Genomic DNA, 24,303 nt, shown 5'->3' with positions numbered 1-24,303 from the left:
AAATATCTACCAAAGGCATCAATTCGGGAAGATACATCCCATCAAATAACAGAGTTTATCAAAAATAAAATTTAAGGGAAGAGAACACCATTTCTTCCTGAAGCAGCAGTTAAGCCTTTTCCCTGCTTCTTCCTTAATAGTTTTAAAATAAATGTGGGAGAGAGTGTTTGTTTGGTTATAGCCTTTTCACTCAAATTCTACGCTGTTCCTCTTTCTTGATGCTGGAAGACTTTCACAGAAAAGCAAAGATTCTCCATGAGGAGACGGGCACCATTGTAGCAGCTTTGCCAATGTGTTCCTTGGCAACTTTTTAGCATTCATAGAGTTTGCACCCTACAACTGCTGTTCCTGTTCTTTATTAAAGATATTTCCCAGCTGTTTCTGGTTTACAAAGAGAGGTCTGGTCCTTCTTTGTTATCAGCCGTACAGTCACTACAGCAGAAACCACAGAAGGAGGTCACAATGGGGTGTTTTGTAGTTCGCTGTGACAGGAAGAGCCCAGTCCCAATGAGAGGCTGCAGATACGCAGCCTATAGGTCAGAGCCTATATATGGACTGACGTACCTATATGTTGTTGTGCATATGTAATAAAAAGTAAATACATGTTTACTCACAGCTATGCACAAAATATTTATCTACAACAATGCAGTCTAGAAGTACCTCAGGGTTCTGTCCTTTCTTTTGTAACAAGAACTATAGTTCTTCATCCCTTCTCTCTTGGGACAAGTTTTTCTTTTAGGACTTATTTATAGTTCCCTTCAGTAAAGCTTTTGTATTATCTTTCTTTTTTCTTCTTGAGCTCATTGTCTTATTCTTATCCTGATCTGTATGGTAGGCAAACGTGTTTCACATTCTAATATGCCTTATTCTGAATATATTATGTGCCTTTGCTGCAACGATTTCAGTGGGGCTGTGACTTTGTAAGGAGCACAGTAAAAGGCTCAGTGCTACTCAGTGTTTACTTCTTTACCTTAGGGTTTCCTGACTATGGGCTTGAACTTTGAATTGCTAAAACTAGTAGGAACTTGCTGTATTAGATTCCATCTGCATTTACTCCGTTTTACATAAAATAACATGGGTACAGGAATGCCAGCATTTGGAATTTAGGATAAACTCAATGTATTATAATTCTTTTAACAAGCTTATTGAAGCTGCTGTGGCATTTTCCATTTACCAATGGCAATAACACATGTGTCAGAGCTCAGAAAGCAAATGCATGTTTAAAGGCATCACTGGGCTGGACGGCCCTACTGCTTTTCTGCAGTCCAACAGAGCTATTAGAAATTGTTTTACATGAGTTTTCAATAGCTACAACAAGTTAGAGGAAGCACAGGAAGAGTCCTAATGAGATCCAGAACCACTGTTACCTCAGTAATGTCAGCATTCGGCTCAAATTGTTAGCAGAATGAAGATTTTTGCTGAACTTATTATTAGAAACTTAGGGGTGTTACCCCTTTTATGGGTAAGAAAAGAAGCAACTCTAAGAGCTGGGGTCTTACTGAGGTGGGTATTAGTGCAAATAAAGATGGGGGAAAGGATTTTTAAATGGTTTGCTTACTTTGATTGAGCTAATGAAACAAACAAAAATTCCACACCTTGCCAGCCTGGAAATAATAATCCATTTCTGACTTGCCAATCAGGCAAATTTTAACAAAATTAGAAAGTTTTCACTTAGGAAGAATGGAAGTGGAACAAGACTTTTCACCCCTCTTTTCTTCTCCCTTCCTCTTTTTCTGCAGAAATTTAGTCATGTCATATATGTGTTTAGTCATATCAGCAATATAGTCATACCATATATATATATTTCATATAGTTAAATTCACTTATAATTTCATAGTGAGGTGTTTAGCATGACCTTCAACTAAAAGGTTTCACTTGGCCTTAGAAATGACTCCAGGAATTTTACATTTATGCCACTATGTATCTGTTCCCCCCCTCTTCCCCTTCCCTTGTGAGATTTAAAGTTCTTCCTCTTCCTTTATAGATTTGGTGTCCAATAAAAGGAATGCTGGTTAGAAGCACGGAATTTCAAAGGATAGAATGGTTCCTTTTCTTAGGAGAGACGGTTAAGGCTACAGTTGTAGAAAGCAGGTCATGCTTCAGTCACATCACCATTCATCAGTCACAGACCAGGAATGCAGGACATAATTTCCTGAGTGTCCTAGACAATTCTTATTGCCTGAGGGCTTTGTCTTTTTGCCTGAGAGTTTTGTCTTTTCCATCTCTGCATTCCCTGATAAAAGAATTACTTGATCTGTTACACAGGTCATGAATTATATTGACCATGCAAGGTCAGCAATTCTTCTTAGAGTTTAGTTTTTTTTACAATTGAAAAAAATACAGAGCACTAATAGTGACTTCAGCAATAATAGCAGAAGGCATTCACTTACCCTATGACAATGCAGGAGATGGCAGTTCCCAAAAAGGCATAGGTTAAAATTGATCCTAAGTTACGAAAGAAATGTCTCTGAGGAGGAAAGTTAAAAAAAAAAAAAAAAAAGTCCTTTGTAATACAGTCAGTAAAAGAACATGAAAAGCAAGTTGAAACACTGCATCCAGAAGTGCCATTCCATCCATTCTTTTTCTTGTTACAACCCATAACTCAGATATTAAATGAAACAATATAGGCTACAGAAGTTATTTTGGAAGATACGATTTGATTCATTTTTTGCCTCTTGGAGTGCCATTGAAATTCCCTCTTTTTACATATCTAGCCAAATGCTTCAGGGTCATAACAGAAGTTCACACTGAAAGTATCTGTTGAAAACTGTATCATAACCTCATCCCTGGAGCAAACTAAGTCCTGATCATGCAGTGTATAAAACACAGATGGGCTGTTGCCTATTTGCAGTGTTACCAGATTCAAAGTGGCCTCTTCTGAAAACAGCAATGCCCAAGAGTTACAAACTGCAAAATCAAATCTTTGCACAGACACAGACAGAGCAGACTGAGGACCACGCATCTTGCATTTTCCTCCGTTTTTGCCAAGTTCTTGCCATGCAATATAAATTGACTCTTTTCTCTGTTTCTGGCCTGTTGGATCTACAAAGCAGCAATCACATTCTGCCATTTCTGTAATATAAGAAAGAGGCACATACCTTCTTTAAACTATAACCAGCATGAAATATAATGGGTGGCAGCAAAATGTTGAAGAATATGGAAGGATCAAATGTCATCTGCCAGAAAAGACAAAAGAGATAGTAAAGACATATAAAACATTTCATTTGCTAGGAGAGATTTTAATTGTAACTTTTAATAGAATGGTATTATGAGTTTTCTTATACGTATAAATGTGTAGTTCCTTACTGCTTATATATGTAGAATACTAGTTGAATGTTTAAAGAAGGAAATCAGTCATGCGTTATTTTATGGGGAATACATACTAGCAGTGTTACCTGTGATATTAAGTACTTGCAGTGTGAGACCATCCAATTTGACAGTCCCATGCTTAATTCCTGGTTCTGATGTAGACATGAGTGTCGTGTATCAATTCCCCACTTAACGAATGACAGTAACACAAAAGACCTACGCTACCAAAACCAAAGTAGTTTTTCCTTCAAAGCACGTCTATATAGTTACAGACAGAGCTAGCTAATATTGCTTAATGAGCTACTGGCTGTGAGCTAATACCTACTTTATCGAACTACGACACATGAAAACTGTGCACACCCTGACCATCTTCATAAGGAGATCTTCCTACATAAGGAACCTCCTGATGTGTGTGGGACAGACAGCCTCTGTCTCCCTTTTGTTTTTTAAGGAATGAGAATTTATTTTACTGCCTCCTTCAGTGTAAAGCTGAAGGTGCTGCATGGGAGCTTCACCGCAGGCATACATGGGGAGTACAGCCTGCAGCACTCACCGGTCCTCACCGAGCTCTCCTGAGCTCACTTGGTGATCACGTCTTTTGTGGACCCTCAATATAGTTTCCTACTAAAAATTCTTAAAAGGCAGTATCACTTCAAACATACACAATTATCTACAAAAGAAGTCCCCAAATGGTTTCTAAATAATTGTGTTCTAAGTTTTTAGTTTTGAAATTTTATGAGTTTTAGCCACTCTTGAAAGTTGCTAAGTAATTTATGCAGACTCTGAGGCCTCCTCACCTCACACAGAGTTCTATACAGATCACTGGAAATGTTACAGGCATTTGGTAGAAGCTGGAGTTTCATGAATATTGTAATAAACCACAGTTTATTACAGTAATATTTATTTACAGAGCGACAATAAAGATTGTCAAAAGGACAATGAGTCAATTTATCTTTTCTGTGACCATTTACAAAAAAGCTCCTTAGGTATTTAAAGCACAACTGTGCATCTGTTTGAAAAACAAACAAACAAACAAAACCTAACAAAAACCAACCAAGCAAGCAACCCCCCCCCTCCACATATTAACAGAATCTGTCAGCTATGTGTTGCATAAAGATTAACGGCTAACTTTGAACAAACACAAAGAAAATATGTATAAAATATCTGCTTTAAGTGAGGTTCACAGCAGGGTGTATTTGTCTTCTACCTTTTTAACATTGTTTGCTTTTGCATTGCAAATAGACTGAAGTCCAATTTATTTGCAATGCCTCAACAACAGATTTGACAGACAGTCAATGATTGTTTTCTAAGCTGACTCTTATCTTTTCATTAACAAAATTTTAAATTGAAAACAAGAACATTATAAAATTTGGTTTTAATATTTAAGGAATAAAAACTGCTTTAAAAGCCAAGCAGCGATCTGAACTTCAGAAAAAAAATGATTGTACACTCTGTCATGGTGAACATTGCCTGAGGAACTGATTAATTGTATTTTTTATAAAAGTAAAAACTTACTTTGTTTGCAGATAGTAGCCAAAGTAACTTTTTTTTTTTTTTCCCATTCCATTGTAATTATTTTTTCTCTGGAGCATTGTCAAGGCATAAGTTTTTATAGTGTCAGATCGTCAGCTGGTATAAAATACCATAAATTCTTTAACCTCAGAGAAACTGTATCAGTGCATACCAACCACAGAGCTAGTTCATTATTTCCTCTTTCAGTTAGATGTGGGATCTTCATACTATCTACCAAAAGCTACAGGATGAAGTATTTAACCTGAATTTCACAGAGTATGTGAACAGGATGAAGAGTTTTTTGGTAAGAAATCATCTTTCTAAGCATTTTAGCCTAGAGTACGTTCAGCATCATTTTATCCTCCTTGGAAAAGATACTTAATCTTCTTCACATTCTCCTGATGCATTTGTACGTGCATACAGAGAGTATTGATTTATGTTAGTCAGTAGTGAGCTCTGGGATTATCCTTCAGCAAGAAACTAAGAGAACAAGCTCCACTGTTAGAAAGCTGCCAGCTGTCCTCCTTTCCTCATCTAGTGTGTTCCTGGCATAAAAAGGGGATCAATGAGTGGCATAAAACCTGGGACCATAAGACCAGCTTTACAATGACAGAACCATCCCCTAAGTAGATGGAGACAGACCTTAGACTAGTAGAAAAAGACCGAAACACCATAGAAAATAGGAAGCATTTAAGTCACCAGATCTCATTCTTTGTTTTCTGACTGCCATTGTAAATATTTGTGTCATGAAACTGGAAAAGCATCTAGAGTTCACATAAAGTGCATTCTTCACCTAACACTATTTTATAGATGTGAAACAAATTTTTCTTTTTGTTTCTACAGCAGCCAGAAACAATATATAAAATACCTGTTAAAATTTTAAAGTAATACTAGAATGAGAATGAGTTTAGGCAAGGCAAAAAGTTCTTATTTCAGCTGTCAGTATGTTGTTCACATTTGCCTTCAGCTTCAGGCATGGAGAGTGACAAAGGACAATGTTCAGTCACTGCACTTCATTTCAAGTAACTTTCAATAAAACAGAATGCTGTTTAAAACTATGGCATTGCTGGAGAAGAAGAAAATATTTTAATAAGCCTCCGTACTGTTCACTGTTCTGTCAGCAGCTATATTATATCAATACCTTTAAAAGAGACAGAACATAATCAGTGCAGTGGCTTGCAGCTCCTTTTACTCAGATGAAGTGATATTTTAAGGCTACAGTATGAATTATTTAGCTTCAGAAGAGTAAGAGCTGACTACAGAATTACTTCTGTCTTCTTACTAACAGATAGCTTGATTTGATAAACAGGAAGTGAGAGCTCAGCCTTTTTTTCCCTGTTCTGCTAACTTTGAATTATAAAGTTAAAAACAAACAAACAAAAACTAGCTGGCCAATAATGTGCTGGCAATTTCAGCTCTGCTGGTAACTTCATGGAAAACAACAGAAAATGAATTTTCTTCACTTCTGAACTAACAGTCTCAAATGTTAATTTTGGAACTAATTCAGCAAATATTTTAAAATATTTTTCCATAAGCATCAGAAATCCTGAATGCATGTTTTACTACTCAAAACTGTGCTCTAAAGGATATGTATTTGTACGTTATGGGACAGTCCATTATTTCTGATAAATGCACTTAATAATCTCTTACACTGCAGTCAAAAGGGAATTGCAATTGTACAAAAACCAGAGCGTGGTGTGATCATGTTTTCTGTTTTGTATATCAGTGCTTTTGCCACGGTCAGGAAGGCTGCCAGGCATTATTTTTGTCTCCTAAATGCTGTTGAATCCTTCCCTCTTCCCTTTCTTACATATTTTCTTTTTACAGGGGCACTTGCCAGTTAATTTTAAAGGGAAAAGGAGTGAAAATCCTAGCAGGCTGAGACCTTTCCTGTTATGTAGAGAATTCCACAATTCACAGTGGAGACTTCTAAGAATCTTCCAGCGAACTGGGACTATGGAAACGGGATTGGGCAATCCCTGTAATGGCAACAGGGACTTTTGTGTGAGCTAGTTCTCCTCCTTTCTCATAACACAAGCTAGATTCAGTATATCATGTCTGATGAAGATGTTCAAATGTAATGATTAGTGCATATGCTTTGGGAACTAAACCCACGCTTAGACTAAGACAAACCAACTGCAATCTACTAGCAGGAAAAAGGATGAAGACTCAGCAAGATCTGTCTAGTGTGACTACCACTGTGCTTTCCTGTCTCCACCCACCACAGCTCTCCTAGCCTTGAATGTCTAGCTCTCTCAGAGAAGGGCAAGAGTCTAGTAGTAACTACAGGCAGGCCCACAATGGTCCTTCATTAGCAAGGAATTTCAGCAGATGGTTAAATCCAAATTCTGCTGAGATGCCCAGTGTATATTCTAAGCATAATTTTAAAAAAAATAAATTGTATAATGATAATGGTATTATAACATTCTGATAACAGACTATGTATTACTATAGTAGATAAACAATGATACTTGTTAAAAAGCAAAATAATATATAAATAATGTTTTGTAATATTGTAAAAGTGTCACTAAGGGCTTAGAACCTACATGTGAATATATGATATCTTTGAGCTTAAAATCTGGATTTTAAAAAGCCCCTCTGCTCTCCCAAGTTCTTTAAGTTGCTGTCATTTTTAACAGAGTGACAGTCACAGGAAGCAAATATTGCAAGGGTGGGAAATAATAAATAAGTAAAATATTTTAATTGTCACATACTGGAAAACAGAAAAGGCCACAACATTGTAAGGGACTCTAAACCTTCTCCCACACTTCTCTTTTTGCATCCAGCCTGACTTGCTGCAACACTGTCTCCACAAGCTTCGGGATAGCCAGTGAAATCCCTGCTGAGGACCGCTGCAATGCTGCACAAATGTGTCAGAACATTGTAATGCATTTAAGCATTAGCAAAAAAAACAAACACCTATCTACAGACATGTAATGTTTACAAATTCAGATTTGTAGAGAGTAAACCTCCTCTGCTTATACTGCCAGAGCAAGCCATTATTAAGTCAGCAGAACAAGATTTCAGTGGGGTTTATGAAGCTGTGGTGGCAATGAACCCAAGGTAATGGCTGTGTCTGCTCCCCCTGAACTCAGTGTCTGCAGGAGGTAGGACCGTTCAGGCAATTATTCTGCAAACATACAGCCAGTTGGATGCTGAGCAATTGTGAGATTTCTACTGTGACTTATTTCCTTTTTTATTCTCCTTCACTTTCACTTCTCACCTTAGATTCAAAATAGCCTGTGTCTCTGTCACATTTTATCTTGAAACTTGTTTTTCTCTCTTGAGGGTGTAAATAAAAGAAATATCTTACACAGTTTAGAATAAAAATAAGATTTTTTTTTACCTTTTGAAGCATTGCATTGCCCTGGTGACCATTGATATTGTGATGGCTGATCTCTCTTTTGTACTGGTATTCATAGACCTGATTAGTTATATTGATAAGTAGGGTGGATGGCCCAGATTCCAGCTTTTCACATTCATAAACTGTTCCGCTTTCAACATCTGATGCTTTTGTTGCATATCGTATAAGTAATCCCATTACAAGGCCTGGAGAGTATAAAAAAAAAAAAATAGAGATTCAGGTACCTTTGTGTATCTGATGTTGCACAATAACTGACTTGGAAAAAAAATGAACTTCCTTGCTCTTGCTCTGCTAAAGCCAGGACACCACTTTCTCAGTGTTTCTACCTTCACAGAGGTACATTTCTCTCAGTACTTCATGGAGGACCAGGAAATTTCTTCCAAAGCAGTCAGTTCATTAGAATAGCAATGTTGTTTTGCCACGTGCTCAGTTATTCTCCTATTTTTGTGATCCAGTTGTTGGAATCATTCTGGTACAGTTATTAACTGAGTTGTTAAACTGTGTTTTCGATAGATATTTAGAGAAAGGGGATGGCTGCATATCTGAAGTGCCATGCTGAGCATACAAAAATCAGCTGGTGCTGATTTTACACACTTCATCCTGGGGGCGAAGGGGTGGGTGGGCTCTGAAACCTTATCCTCAGGGTCAGTCTGCTTTCTGTAGAAGACTGTGTATTTATGAGACTGTATAAACATGGAGAATACAAACAGAATGAAGGAAAATTAAGTTTAGGATTAATTGGTTTATCTAAAATGTAGGACTCATATCTAAGACTTTTTGGCTCCTAATACAGTTAATAGTTATTACTTCTGCAATTGCCCTCTGGAAGGTGCGATTCTTCCTCTCTCAGCTCTAGTGGGAGTTTGAGTGATTACTTTAGGAGTGGTAACTAATATTTAGTTAGATAACGTTACTGGAGATGATTTCCACCCTCAGAGACTTGGACATGATTTCAAATTTAATTTCCACGCTTCCTGCATGTCCTAGGTGCTTTAAGTCCCATGTACAGGAACAGCTTTGCAGTTATTAATTATGAACACATTCATAAAATGCTAAGAATAGTCAGATGAAATATTTATGGAAGCCATCTAGATGGATATACTTACTATTAAAAAATAAGAAACAAATTAAATTACAGAAAATAGCTCATAGGAATCTGAAAGACAAATTTTATCGAGTAATCAGATGCCATGGATGATGAAAGTGACCATAGACACCTAGACAGGTAAATGTCTTTGTTATTTTCACATTTTGCACTGAGAGAGACCTCAGAACTGCCAGTTCCTAGCAATGATGTAGCACAAGCTTGTAGCTTCCTGGATTGATGCTACAACAGAGTAACAGCTGCATTGCCTGTTTAGGAGGCTCATGAATCTTCTTCTTTAGTATGGCTGGTTGCTTTAAATGGTACAGGATTTAGATAAGCAGAAGAAAATGCCAAGACTACTTTCTGAAGTTACACAGCATTTGTGCAGTAGATCAGATAACAAATCTAGCTGTAGTAAAAGACAGAATTCCTCAAAACTTTTTGGGAAAGCACTTATGGGAAAAGGGAAGCAAGCACTGCATGTACTTCTGTGAAATATGATTTCTACAGTGGTCAGTTCCAGATGTCCAAAATCATGACTGAGAACCGAGGAAACCATTATTTAGTTAAAATGGTCAGGGTTTTCATCTTTTTTTTATTAGTTTTCCTCTTGAAAAAAAAAAAAAAACACATTTTATTTTCAAATTCAATTTCAAACATATTAAAAACTCCTCTTCATTTGATGCTTGGACAAGACTTGATGTTTCCACCTCATTCTCTGGAATGGAAAACTTATTTTTTCCTTTATCACTTCTGCTCCTGACACTCTATCTTAAACTATAGCCTCGGTTTCAATCCTGTTATCAGGTATTATAAACTACTGTTTTCTACAACATTTTGAGATTCCTACTATGTTCATAGCACATAGTATGAACCAAATTCTGTTTGATAATTTAAAAAATGAAAATAAATGTTCTCAGTTATAGTAACATAATTGCATTAAATTGCTCAAGGGAAAATTAATTCAAACTTCAGTGTCAAGTTTAGACTAGGAGTGAAGAAGGACTGCTCTTATTTTGTATTCTGAGAAGATGTGTTATCTTCAGCAGCAGTCTCAAGCTACCTCTGCAGGAATTTTCTGGAATCGAAACAAATGCAAATATTGTTGATCATAATCCTGCAACATAGCCCTTGAGTATACATAAATCTATTTGCAGAAAAGGAATATTTTAAAAATATGATAACTGTAGCTGTAGAGAAATAATGATCACCACGGACTGAGAATTACAACCGGAATTCAAATCTGCCTTTGGATTTTCTTCTACAGCTTTACTTCTTATCCTCAGATGGAGTTCTGATTTAGATAATTTACTGAGCCACCCAAATAATGAAGTAAGTGATAATGAAGAACACAGAAATTGCGAGTCTTCAACAGCATACACGTATTGGAGAAATAACTTTAGAGCAGATTCTAATGATCAATATTCTTAGGGTATCAGTGGGGCTCTGAGGTCCTTTTAGCTCTCAAGGGTATTCTATCATGTCTTAGATTTGAACAAAATGTGGATGGGATCCGTTATGATGGGTCAATTCAGAATATTCTCAAGTGCTCTGTGGAAAGTTCAAACAAAGGCAATTGCTATATCACTACATTATGCTGCAGGAGTCAATACAGGTGGTGGGATAGCATTCTTCCTTCGGTAATAGGAAATGTGCCAAGGACTCTCTATACAAACCCTGATGAATTAAAAATCTGGGAAGAGTGTATTTAATATTTTAGTAGGTACATCATTTATGGAATGCACTTGCTGCTTTAAATCATTACATAAGGCTTCTCTACTTCACGCTCCAAATTGAAATTATGCTTTTATAATATATATTCTAAAACTTTCTTTCTTGTTTATTTAAAGAAGAAAATGGGGAAATATCATGGTAAATATTTTTAATGCATCTACTATGGAAAAAAAAACACAGTAATTTCTAATTTCCTTGCAACCGGTGTTTCATGGTAGAGTACTGAAACACAAAAATTTCCCACAAAGGTCTATGGACCTAAAATGTAAAAAGCATACCTTCTGTAGAATAAAATAGCAGCTCACTCTGTTTCACACTGGCACATAGAAAGCTTAACTTTACCATGTAAGTCTAGGACTTGAGCAGTTAAAAATTCCTGAAGATGAATCAGGAATGATACCACATCGGTTACCTGACATCACAAGTAGGTATTATACTACTGTACTGATGAGCATGAATAAAAAGTTTCAAATAGTATTATGTGAATTAGGGATTTAGGTCATCGTAAATGAAAACTCTCAGGCAAGGCTAAATTTGAGTGTAATATCACAGAGAATATATATTTTGTATTCTAGGAGCCCAAATTCCATTATAAATGTTTTCATCTCGGTTACCCTTTATTTAAGTCACTTCCATTCAAAATTAGTACCAAGTCCTCATTTAATTGTTTCAAGCACATGTATTTAATTCTGGATTGAGAGAACAAAGGGTGTAACTTAAAACAAAAAACTGAATTGTCCTTTGCAGTGAGATCTCCTTGCTGCAAAATCTGACTCTGAGTTAAACCTGAATTGTTTCAAATGAAAGTTGCATTTTTTTTCCCACCTTCACTAGTGGAAGCAGAATAAGATCTTTAATCATAGAGCAGTATTAGAAGGGATTTCTTAAGTCACCCATAGCAAACTCTTTAGCTAAACAAGACTGTTCTTTTTTTCCCAGGATTTTATCTGGACAGCTATAAAATGCCTTTCTTTAAATTAGGACATTCAGGGAATCCTCAGCAGAGGCTGGGTAAGGCTCACTCAGCCTTCCCATTGCACACCTGTCAGGAGTTGAACAACGGGGGGTGGGAGCGGTAGATCTCCAATCCCTGCCCTCCAATCCCCTTAAAACTTCAGGAGGTAGCTCTAAGCCCTCTAACATGAAGTCATTTCTCTCTCTTGAGTATTGTAACGAATGTGTTCTGCTATTTACCCTTTTTTTTTTTGTTTTCCTTTTGGTCTCATCAGCTGGTCCTATGGAGCACAACTTTGAAGGCAGGTACAACTCCAGTCAGCCTCACCTTCACCCTGTGTTTCCTGGGGCTGAGAACAAACCAAGCTGAGAACAGTTCTTAACTGACGTTGCTGAGGAGCCTAGCAGATAAATGTCACAGATCCTGTTGGTGGGGTGGTTTTTGGTTTTTAGATTTTTAGTTTAATTCTAGCTGCCTATTTGCAGGAGTTTTTTTAACTTAATCGCATGTATCTGGTAACACCTGCACCTCCACCCTGATACCTGCGTTCTGAGGTGGATCAGAAAGTTGGAATTTTTATTTTTATTTTTATTTTTTTTATTGAACTAGCTCTGGGCTATTCCCCTCTACTGCAGAGGGCTGTGACTTAAGTGTTATACGGGGAATTTGGGCACCTGACGTGGCTTATGAAGTATCTCAAGAAATCTAGCCCTACTGGAGCTGACTAATAGGCTTTAGAGATGCCCATCCAGTTTATTTAGAAGCCTTGTTTTGTTCTGTGTATACATTCCCAAATGTATCTGAGAAAGTGCTTACTCTTCAGGATTACAGTAAAACATCTAAATATGTAAATTTTGCTCTTTCCTTTCAGGATAGCACAAAACTTTCACCTGCCTCCTTGATATACAGAAACCAGAAAGTAAGCTGAGCCAGCTGTTTGGGGTCTGTTTGTCAAAGCAAGCAGAGAAACTTGTTCTCCAAGATACTGAAAAACAAAGGGATGAATGAATAAACAGATAGGTCTGTGTGTATTTTTTTCTTTTTGTGAGTAACTGACTTTTCAATTTGGTGCTGAAACAAAACAACTGGAGTGTGTAAATAATTTCAAGCTAAGCACCTTGAAATATATATATATACTAATATATTTACATACATGACATTTTTGTTGAAATAGTGTTTAAGTTTAAACTAAATGTGGACTTTTTTTGGGGGGGGAGGGGAAACTACAGAAAGATTATTAATGTAAATATGGCTATATTTAGTGTAGAAACATTGCCTTGATTTAAAAAAAAAAATACATTTCCATTTTTAAAGTTTCTAAATGGATTATTTTCAAGTATGGATTTCTTTTTAGTTGAAACTCTTTGGCCAAAAGCTGCATTTTCCTTAAAAGCTTATGCAGAGGGAAAAAAAAAATCTATACTTTAAATAGAACTTTCTATCAGGATGTTCTTAGTGTCCAATTTGTCTGTTCAGCACTTTGCAATAAATTTAAAACATCTTCCTGTTTTTGTACTCCTATGCTTTCTTCCTGATTTTCCTTTTTCACTCTCCCCATGCCTTCAACGGCTATACCCCGACAGTATACTGCCTCAATAAGTACACTGACCCATCTATCATACTGTGGGATGCAGTCTGCAAATAAGTGGTTATGTTATTCTGTCACTTGAAGGAAAATTTATAAGCTTCTTGCACTGCCATTCATGTATCTAGGAAATAGCTCCATGGGCTGGAGTAAAGCAAATTTCAGGGCAATATATTTATTTATGAAACAAGTATAAAAGAATTCTTCTCATAATGAAGACCCCCCCCCACACACACAAAAACAAACAAAAAAAACACCTATGTGAAGCAGGAGAAAAACAGTTGTACTGAAGTCATTCAGGCTTAACTGCGCTGTGAGTAAAGGCAGGATTTACCTGACTGCCAGCACTTGGTCCCCTGTAGATTTCCTGAACTGATTTTTCTCCTGGAGTTGCTGCCAGTAATCATACACTTGAGGAAAAATGAAGTGATAGCAAGACAGAATGACCAGATAAGTCACTGTACACTTAAGTGTATACCTTTAAACCAGTGAGTACTTCCTATCAGTGGGCAATGCGGAAAGTTCTACTTGAAAGTGATACACAATATTGCCAAACAGCACAAAAGAAGATTAGAACTGGACAGGCAAACTGAAATAACAGTACAGTGATAACAGTCAGAGATGACTTGAGGCATTCTTCGTAGCCTGCTTTTCAAAGACACAGCAGAAAAAAAACCACAGGAGTCTCAAAATAGTTTAAGCGTTATTAAATAACATGGGTGGATTCACAAAGCTCCTTAGTCTATAACCTTTGAATCTTATGCAAAATAGGAACACACAACTTTCGCTGTGGGTGTTTTAATTGTAAATTTCCTACTTCACAAAGTGTCATTCAGTGGCTGTCTGCCCATACAGGAACATACCGTGAACAGGGTGAGGATAAACAGCTCGTGTTAGTCACTCCCTTACCCAGCCAACCTGTAGCAACTTTAAAAGAGATGGTGTTACATTACATTTTACTGCCCAGTTAGGGGGCTGATGACACTTCATTGAGTATGTTTTCTGAGCCTTGTCAGCACTTGATTTGAAGTGCCTGATCATAAATATGCAGCTAGTCCCATGTTAAACTGGCACTTGAATTTATACTCACCATAAACCATAGCTCCTCCAGTTTCATGCAGAAAGCGGAACCGATGGTTTTTAAACAACCAAATCGTTAATATGGTAAGAATGAGCAGAAAGTTAAAGACTAGCAGCTCCACGGCTCCCTGGTGATAAAACTGATCTTCATCTTTCACTGACGCATATTTTTTCAACTTCTCCATTTCATTCCCTTTATGAAGAATGCAAAATAAAAGAAAAAAAATCACAGAGGAAGGAAGGTGTTATCACCTTCAGCAGAAAAAAAAGGTCCGGACACTACAGAAATTCACAGCAAGCACATCTGCTTGATTTGCAGCCCTACAGTGAAGTGCCCCAGCTCCGAATTCAGCTGGATTCTAGTTACAGCTTCCTGTTTCTGTCTTAAAGCCGCCCGGTCTCATTTCTAACGTTACGGTTGCATCGCTGGACTGTGCTTGCTCCAGCTCTAGATGCACAAATGGTCTCCAAGGCTTAGACTCTGCCAGTTTCTCAAATCTTGTGAAATTTAGGCTGTGTTCATAAAGCTTGTTCCTGTAACACAATCTGAAGCCTAAAAACCGTATTGGGTTTTAATAGTTTTAGAGCGAAAAACTGAAGTTACGAGAATGACATAGCAACCTTTGCTAAAAAGAATCTTTCCGCTCTCTCACTTTCAAATGCAAGCAAGTTGAAGGTGGGAGTTTAGTACAGTGCAAAGACAAGAAAATGAAGCAATGAATAAGGATTTCAAGGTTTAGGCCCTGAGCAGGCATCAATCCTGTATGTAGCCAGAGATCTCTATGAAAGCAAAGGTCCAATAACCTAGAATTGAAAGTACCTTAAAAAAAATCAAACCAAATGAAGACAGTAGAATTTACTTTCCATTGTTTCTGCTGTTTGCATATTTTCATTTACATTACTCAAGCCAGGAAAACAATAGAAACTGTCTTACTATTTATAGTTAATCCCTAATCCTCATGGAAGTTTTTCTGTCCTGGCCTAAAGCTGCAATACATGTCCAGTGCTGGAGAGAGGGATTCCAAATAAATTCTCATCTTCAATTCATCATGAGGGGAAAAAAGAAAAAGGAAAAAAAAAAAGTCTGCTTCTCAGTAGAAGAGGATAGTATTTTCCTCACTATTCTTTGTCACAAGTTCATGAAATTTATTTCTTACAAACACTTTGGGCCAAACTTAGTGGTATAGTATCCATTCCAAGTGAACGGATACTGTATTCCCAAGGTGAATAAAATAGAAATAAATACCTAGATATCCAAACTCTTGGTAATTTCAAGGCTGTAGCTCATAAGAGTATGAGTATTTCTGAGGAGGTGCTGTTGTTTCAATCTGCAGTGTTTGGGCAGCTTGTTCCAGTGCTGTGCCACCCACCAGTACAGAAGTGCTTCCTGATGGTTAGACAGAACCTCTCATGCCCCGGTTTGTGCCCATTGCCCCTTGTCCTGGCACTGAAAAGAGCCTGGCTTCTTTTTTTTAATTCATGCTTTTTCTTCACTTAGCGGATTATTCTTTTTTATTTTTTTTTCAGTCTCTGTCACAGGTTTTACTCTGTCCTCTGCACTGTTTCACTGTCTTCTCTCTTTTGTGTTTCCCTTATTTTTCTTTTTCCTTCTGTAATTTTACCTGATGATAATTTGCAATCTTAGTCAGGATCAAGTCAAAACTGTATTTCTGAACTGATTATCTATGGAGTCTCGTTGGGATGAAAAGTAGTCAAAAAACAGCTGATACTTCCCAAATTAATGAACCATACAACTCAATCTGAACTTATATGTTTTTCTTTCTTTTCTGAGAATTATTCACTAGTGTGTTGTGGATAAAACAATAACATATACGAGGATTTGATGTAGCAATTTCATTAACTGATGCAACTCTTTTAAAAATATTAGTCACGTATCTGAGGTTTAAAACTTTTAAAAGGGAGAAAAATAAAAAGGAAGACTTGATTTGGATGTCACATTCACAATTTAGAAATGGCAGTGACCTGAATGAATGTTGTGACACTGATTGTCTATCTCCACCGTGGAAGCAACAAAAACAAAAAAAAATGTTTTGACATTAGCCACATTCGATATTTATCACAATGAAAACCAAAGATTTTATTATGAAAACCAAAGTTCTTTGCTCTCCTCACCAAATAGGCAATTTGTGGACACTCAGAATCAAAGGGAAAGAAGCACAGAACAGTGGAAGGAGGTCACTCTTTACTGAGAATCTCTGTGACTATGGTATTCACCTCAGAGCTGGGAGACAAGATTCAATTCCCTTTTCTATCTGAATGTACTGGAGCCCATATTTCGCACCAGACAATAAGGAATTCACCCATCTCAACTGTTAGACCAATTGTGGTATAAAATACTTGAAACACTTAAGTGTTAATTTCCCGAAACTGCATTTCCCCTATTGAAAAGTAGGGTTATAATTCGTCCTTATCCCATCCATGCATGTTTGTATCATATGCCAAAGCAATTTGCACCCTGCCAGAGCTTGGATGGAAACATAATTTTAGATTTAGTATCGGATGTGGATAATAAACATATTTTAACTTATTGTCCCATAACAGGAAGTGGAAATGATGGGAATTTCTAGTTATTTGTTCTCTGTGTCCTATCCGCTTGCCTACTGGTCATATCAGTTACGTGAGAAAACAAGTATGTAAGTCATACGAATAAAAGATTTATTGCATAGGAACAAAGGGGGAAGAACGTACCTTGTGTAAACAACTGGAATTCTTTATTTCCCAGCCTGTCCCACTTTCCCACTGTCTCTTTTAATATGAAGTATTTTAAAGTGTACTGAACATCCTGAGAAAAATATTAAGAGGAAGAGTTATGCTGACTACGACATGTACAGTGCACATTGCCAAGCAGTATATTAGTGGGCAAAAATTAGTACAGTTTCCCCTGTTTCTACCCCCCAGTAAGGCATTTGACCTAGAGTTTCTAAGGTTTTGTTTGTTTTTATGGAAAAATACTATTCAAGGGTAAAAAAAAATCTAGCACATGATGATTAGATAACAAAAGACTGGGCTTTGTTCAGAAAGAATTTTCTAAAAGTGGATACACTGTGAAAAATAATTGAATCGTGTAGTGGTTGATCAGTCATTTTTGTGTGTGTGAAACTGTAGGGTCATCAGAGGGAATGATTTTTGTTTGTTTGTTTGACAGAAGTGATGAAGGCATTCTTGGACCCTTTTTTTGTAAGAAAAGACATCTGTGTCAGGAAAGGCTGAACTCAAAAAGCATCCCTGTCCTCAGGAATGAGGGTTTAGACACTAATAACTGTGCTTGAGAGTCAAAAAATCTTGCCCCCATTGGGAATTTTTAAAAATTTTTAATTGTTTTTGTTTTCTTCTTTTGTTTTCTACTGAACCACAAATCATGGGCTTGTTCCAAGATTTACTTTTTTGTCAGGCTGTGAGTTTATGAAGGCTGACTCTTAGCAAAATGAAGGCTTCAAAAACTTTTAAGCACGTGCTTAACTTTCTGAATGGGAATGCTCCCAGTTAAGTCACCAATTCAAACCTCACTTACTGAATAGGTTTTGGGCTTAACAAGTTAATCTAGACACAAAGCAATTTTTCTCTTTACTGATAGTTAAAGTAGTTTCCTTAACTTTGACATAACTGCACTGATAAAGATGTGCTTATACATCAAGAGCTTATTGCTGTAATGGGTGAGGGATAAATTATGTATTTTATCCCTTTAACTGCTTCCACATTGTGGGTTGCATAGAGGTGAATTATTTTAGAAAAAAATCACACCGCTACAGAGAATAGCTAAATTATTTCAAAGCAACCTTTGAGTATTTGTAATAACTGTTGTTGGATCTTGAGACCAAACCTCGCTCTTTTCTTTAAAATATTGCCATATCTGTTATATCCGCATAAAGACTGGAGAAATGATGTGAATTGGATTTCTACCTCTTGCAGATAATGTCTTTACACACCAGGCCAAACAGTTTTGTTCCTATGTACATGTGCAGTTTGGCAAGTGATTTTTAATTTTTTTCCTTCATGCACAGAAGCACAACACCAGATACCGGGGAAATGGAAATAGTGTTTGCTATTACCTGAATGGGAGTTTTAGGCTTCAAACTACCATTTGTCATGTTATGGGACTGGGCTTTTAGGTACTGCTTTCCTCTCAGAGATGTAAGGCATAATTTTAAATCAGCTGTCCAGACACAGCTACCCAACATAGTTGCTGTTTACAGGGAATCCAGATATGACATCCAAATCTGTTGGTTTTCTTCTTTGCCTACTGAAACTGTGAAGTAAGGTCTCCTTTGAAAACTTGCTGGCAGTGTGAGCAGATGATCGGCTTGATTATTTCTGTGTTCAGGTATTTCTATGTTCTGATGTGTAACTACATTTTCAACGGTACCCAGCTCCCTCACAAATCCCCCCTCTTAACTGGAGTAACTTCTCTCCAAGTTGTACTTGATATGCAGGTCAGATAGCACAATAAGGTTTTGCAGCAGCTACATCATATTTACAATACTGATAACATGATAAATCAAGAAGGAAGGGAACTGGATAAACTAAGAAGTTACATTTTGATTTTCAAAACAAGCTTTCAGAGGAAAGATATTTTGAATATTAATTCACAGGCCAAAGACAGAGCCAAGATAAGTTAAAGTTTCTGTTGGAAGTTAGTATGTCAGGCAATTCTCCTAATGTCATACTCTTAATACAAGTAATATTGTCTTCATCTCTCTTGATGTGTCATTTTTATGAACAACAGGTAGAAGTCTTGCTTATTTTCTATTTCCACCTTATAAAGTATCCTTTCTGAATTTGACAGAACAATAATCCTTTTCTCCTTTAGTCAGACAGTTGTAGAAGTCTGGTCTTACAGAAACTATCAAACTATAGAGATTGAATAGAAAGTGAGAGGAGTCTTGTAAATCAGTAGAGAGATCCCCATCTTTGAAAATATAAAGTCAGAAAAGCAGAAAAAATTACAAATTACAATTATAGTGATTATAGTTAATAGGAATTCTCAGCAAAGAGACAATGCTTTAGCAACCCTGGTGATTATGAAAGCATACAAAAAGTACAGCTAAAAGTAAAAACAAACATTGAAAACAAGTACATCTCTACATATATGTGAATAAAAAAACTAAGTGAAATCAACTCTGAAACTGAGGAATCAACCACATTGCCAGTGCCCAAGTAATAAATGTTCTGTCACAGCCTTCTTGCCTAAAATCCCCAGATAGACTGGAACTGGATTAGTGGGATCACAACTGGTTATCCTTCTCTAATCCATTCCAGCCAGGAAGATCTGCCTTTCTAGCTCCTGTTCTGATACACAACTGTCTGTGAAATCCTGTGGGCTAAGGCCACTTAAGGCCACTAAGCCCATAGTTGTGGGCTAAGTGTCAGTTTGTAACAACTGGTCTCAGTGTATTTTGAAATCTGTTCTTCTGCTGCTTAGAAGAGCCTCGCTATGACGTCATTTATTTGCTGGTTTCTACTGATTCAGTCCACACTTTTTCTGAGGTCAGCCTCTGGTTTTACTATCGCTTATTTGGTCTTGATGATAATCTATCTACGTGTGTCACAGTCTCTAGTGCCAGAAATAACAGTCCCCATAATCTATATATCTAGTACATTACAGCTATTACTCTTAGACGAAAAATAGCCTCAAAAACAATTTTTGCTTCCTGGAATATACCTTCCTATCTAGGAGGCAGGTTTTTTTTCTTTTCTTTTTTTTTTCTTTTCCTCTTTTTTTCCCTCCTTGGTTTGTAGCCTGTTTTACTGCCTGTTCAAAACACAATACTAATCATGATGAATATACATTGATTTAAGTAGAATTTGACTTTTAGTCTCCCAAGAGGGTTGTGATATTTCTGATTATATGTCACTGTCTCTGGTCATTGAATCAACATGAAAAAATCTTTTCTCCCTTTCGAGTGCCAATGAATTCAGTACACCCTGTGATGCAGCATAATAACGAACAGTTCAGCACACTAAAATCATCGTATTTGAACCAACCTTTACAGATTAATTTCAATTAAAAGAGAGCTGAAATGCTCGTATGCATTTTTTTCTCTGAGAAGACAGAAATGCCAGTACTTCTAGAGAAATTAAACCTCTTAAAGAAGGAATGATTTGCTCTGTAAGTTTTCGAAGTACAGTTGATCTGCTGTGTTGTATCCAGTTTTAGCCAATTGGTTCAGAAATAAGATATGAATTCTTAAAGAATTCTGAGAAACTTATACTACTGATTTATATGTTTTAAATTAATCCCCATTGTGAAATGTCAGGATCATGAGTTTACTCCCATAGGTTTAATTTTAATGTTCATTTTCAGCTTGAAGTGCTGCCCTGAGGCTCGTTTTTTTTTTTTCCCTCATATTTTGATAAACTGAAAAACCGTCTAGATAGCAAGATTTAACTTAAAAATGCCAATTTTAAAGATAATATTTAAATGCTAGTTTCCTGATGGGAGACTCTTATGGAAAGCAAAAAAGGGGGGAGAGGTGCACTGTGAAATGTGATGGTCAATCACTGAAATCTCAGCACACGCAAAAGCTGATTTGCTTATCTCAGAAAGTCCTTTACTGAAAGGATGGTAGGATCCCTGTAACCTGACAGAGTGAAATATCCCTTCACCAAAGAATGGATTGGAAATAAGTTCTGTTTAGTAGTTAGTGTTATAGCATCAGAATAATTTAGGCTGGAATGGACTGCTGCTGTTACGAGGTTCCTGACAGCCCAATTCACCAACTTCAGATTCCTCTGAGTGGCAGCCCTGCCCTTCAACCATACAGACTGCTCCCCACAATTCAGTTTGTCCACAGACTTGGTGGCAGCAAACTCCAGCCAATCATTCAAGGCAGACAATAAGCAGTACTGGCTACAGTATCAGTCCCAGTGGGATATCAGTAGCAATCAGCCAACAACTGGACTTTGTGCTACTGATCACAATTCTAAGCCTGATGCTCCACAGCATTTTCCACCTACATTATCATCCACTTCTCCAGTCCATATCTCGCCAATTTGCATATAATGTTGCGGAAGACCATAATCCAAGCCTTGCTAAAGCCAAAGCTCTTCCCTTGCAAAATCCATTGCTCTCCCCTTATCCAGAAGAACAAACATCTCATCATAGAAGGCAATCAGGTTGTGTAGGCATAATGTGGCCTTGATAAAACTATGCTGGCTGTTCCCCAACCATCTTCTCCTTCATGTGCTTGGAAATATTTCCAAGGAGGATTTAATCCGTAATTTTTGCAGAGACTAACATAAGGCTGACTGTTCTAGTTATCTGTATTCCTCTGTTGAAGACGGCCATGACATTTGCCTTTTTCCAGACATCAGGAGTCTCCCATAGCCCCCATAACCTTTGAAAAGTGATAAATGGAGGCCTCACAAGTATATCAGGGAGCGCTCTCAGTACCGTTGGTTGAATCCCATGTGGAACCAGGGACTTGTGTATATCCAATTGGTTCAAGTCTATTTTCCTGTACAGCAGGTAATATTCAGACCCACAGGCCCTGCTGCTGCACTGGGAGGTGTGAAGGCAAACCTGACCAGTTAAAACTGAGGCCAAACTGTCGCTGAGTACCTTTGCCTTTTCCACGTTCTTTCTCACTAGCTTCTCTGCCCTACTGAGCAGTTGGTCTACATTTTCAATAGTCTCTTTTGCTGCCAGTGTACTCATGGAAGCCCTTTTTCTTATATCGATAGCAAGTTTCAACTCCAGCTGTTTCAGCTTTCCTGAGCATTTCTTCATGCGCTGAGGCAATGTCTTTGTATTCTTCCTGGACTGTCTGTTCCTGCTGCCACCTTCCGTGTGCTTCCTTTTCCCATTTCAACTTAGCCAGGTATTCATTCTTCATCCACACTGGCCCCCTCCACACTTGCTTGAGTTTCTTCATGTTGGAAGGTTCTTGTACTTTGAGGAAGCGGTGTTTGAAGATCAACCCCCTCTATCCTGCACTGTTGGCATTAGTAATACCTGTCCTTCCATATGAACAGGGAGTGACAGCACATGGCTGATTAAATTGTGTTGGGAATACAGCAACTACAGAAATGCACCAGGATTAATTCATGACTGCCACATGTCAGCAAGCAAGCTTCCTGACTAGGGTTAACATTTAAATTAAAAATAATAACAAAAAACCTCTGCCTGACGAAGTATATTGCTATAGTGCTTTTCACTTTTCCCAGGTAGATTATTCAAAAGTATGCCATTTAGTGACTTGTTTCAGATGCTAGCTATATTGCAGCGTAGTGTATTGTAGCGAAATGCTTACTAAGGAAAGAGGGAAAAATACGCTATTTAACTGGCTGATACATTACAAGGACTATTCTTTTTCACGAGTTGAATCTGAAAGTGTATTCCACTAGAGGGCTCTCTTCACACATAAAATGAAAACCAGACTTCAGCAGTACTGGATCTTTTATCAATTCATCAGGTTATCAAAGGGTTTTAGTGTAAGTAAGAAATGTATTGTAGTGCATCAGTATACCGGATAAGACCCTGTTTGGAATATATAATTAATCTCGTGACTGCATTGACACAAGAAGCGTTCAGGTCCACTGTTCTGGTTTTGGCTGGGATGGGTTAGGTCACCATCCCTGGAGGTCTTTAACAGACATTTAGATGTAGAGCTTAGTGATATGGTTTAGTGGAGGACTTGTTAGAGTTAGGTCAGAGGTTGGACTAGGTGATCTTAGAGGTCTCTTCCAACCGAGATGATTCTGTGATTCTGTGATTCTGTGAGTTAAGATTCTTCCAGGTAGCTGGTACGGTGCTGTGTTTTGGATTTAGGATGAGAGTAATGCTGATAATGCACCGATGGTTGAGCTGTCGCACAGCAGTGCTCACACAGAGCCAAGGACTTTCCTGCTTCGTGTGCAGCCCTGCCAGAGAAGAGCCTGGGGATGCACCAGGAGCTTGGAGGGAACAGTAGCCAGGGCAGGGGACCAAGGCTGGCCAGAGAGGTGTCCCATACCTTGTGGCATCATGCGGAACAATAAAGTGAGGGGAGTTGGCTTGGGCAAGGTGGGGGAGCTGCTTGGGAGCTGGCTGGGCATTGGTGGGCAGGCGGTGAGCGACTGCATTATGCTCCTCTTGTTTTGTGTGTGTTTGTATAAATAATTATTATTATTTCCCCTTCTTTTTCTTTCCTATCAAACTGTCTTTATCTCAAACCCTGAGTTCTACCTTTTTCCAGCCCTCTCCACCATTCATCTGGTGGGGGAGTGAGCAAAAAGCTGTGTGGTGCTTAGCTGCCTGCTGGGTTAAACCATAGCACCCAATGGAATTATTTTTGGTCCCTGAACATGAACATTTTGGATAACTCTTAACTAAATAAAAATTCCATCCAAATTCCTATCTCCCTGAGGTCAGTAAGAATCGATTAGACCAAAATGGTTATTTTATACGTTCTGCCAATATCATTTGTTGTGGTTTAACCCGGCTGGCAGCTAAACACCACACAGCCGTTCGCTCACCCTCCCCCCTCCCTCTCTGGGATGGGGGAGAGAAACGGGAAAGTGAAGCCGGTGAGTTGAGATAAAGACAGTTTATTAAGACAGGAATATAATAATAACAATAATAATAATAATAGTGATAATGATAATAGTATTAATAATAATAATGTGTAAGAAAACAAGTGATGCACAATGCAATTGCTCACCACCCGCTGACCGATGCC

The 24,303-nt window shown here is 37.7% G+C and overlaps 1 protein-coding gene across 5 annotated transcripts in view; it reads right to left on the bottom strand.

The window, feature by feature from the left end:
* Positions 1–17,450, bottom strand: part of LOC136791438 (sodium/hydrogen exchanger 9-like) — an 86,275-nt gene extending 68,825 nt beyond the window's left edge. For 2 of the 5 annotated variants that reach the window (XM_067002355.1, XM_067002356.1), the window contains exons 1-4: positions 14,637–15,182; positions 8,168–8,370; positions 3,099–3,176; positions 2,391–2,467 (exon numbers count right to left, since the gene is read on the bottom strand). In XM_067002355.1, the coding sequence (XP_066858456.1) occupies positions 2,391–2,467; positions 3,099–3,176; positions 8,168–8,370; positions 14,637–14,811 (533 nt within the window). In that variant the 5' untranslated portion in view covers positions 14,812–15,182. Of the gene's footprint in view, positions 1–2,390; positions 2,468–3,098; positions 3,177–8,167; positions 8,371–13,880; positions 14,613–14,636; positions 15,191–17,335 lie in introns of those variants that run through there. The other 3 variants (XM_067002352.1, XM_067002357.1, XM_067002354.1) reach the window with 3 other exon arrangements.
* Positions 17,451–24,303: the final 6,853 nt, after the last annotated feature.

Source organism: Anser cygnoides, chromosome 9 (genome assembly GCF_040182565.1).
Source record: "Anser cygnoides isolate HZ-2024a breed goose chromosome 9, Taihu_goose_T2T_genome, whole genome shotgun sequence".
NCBI lineage: Eukaryota > Metazoa > Chordata > Aves > Anseriformes > Anatidae > Anser > Anser cygnoides.
Note: the sequence above shows the minus strand (reverse complement) of the source record. Positions and strands in the feature narration are given on the sequence as shown.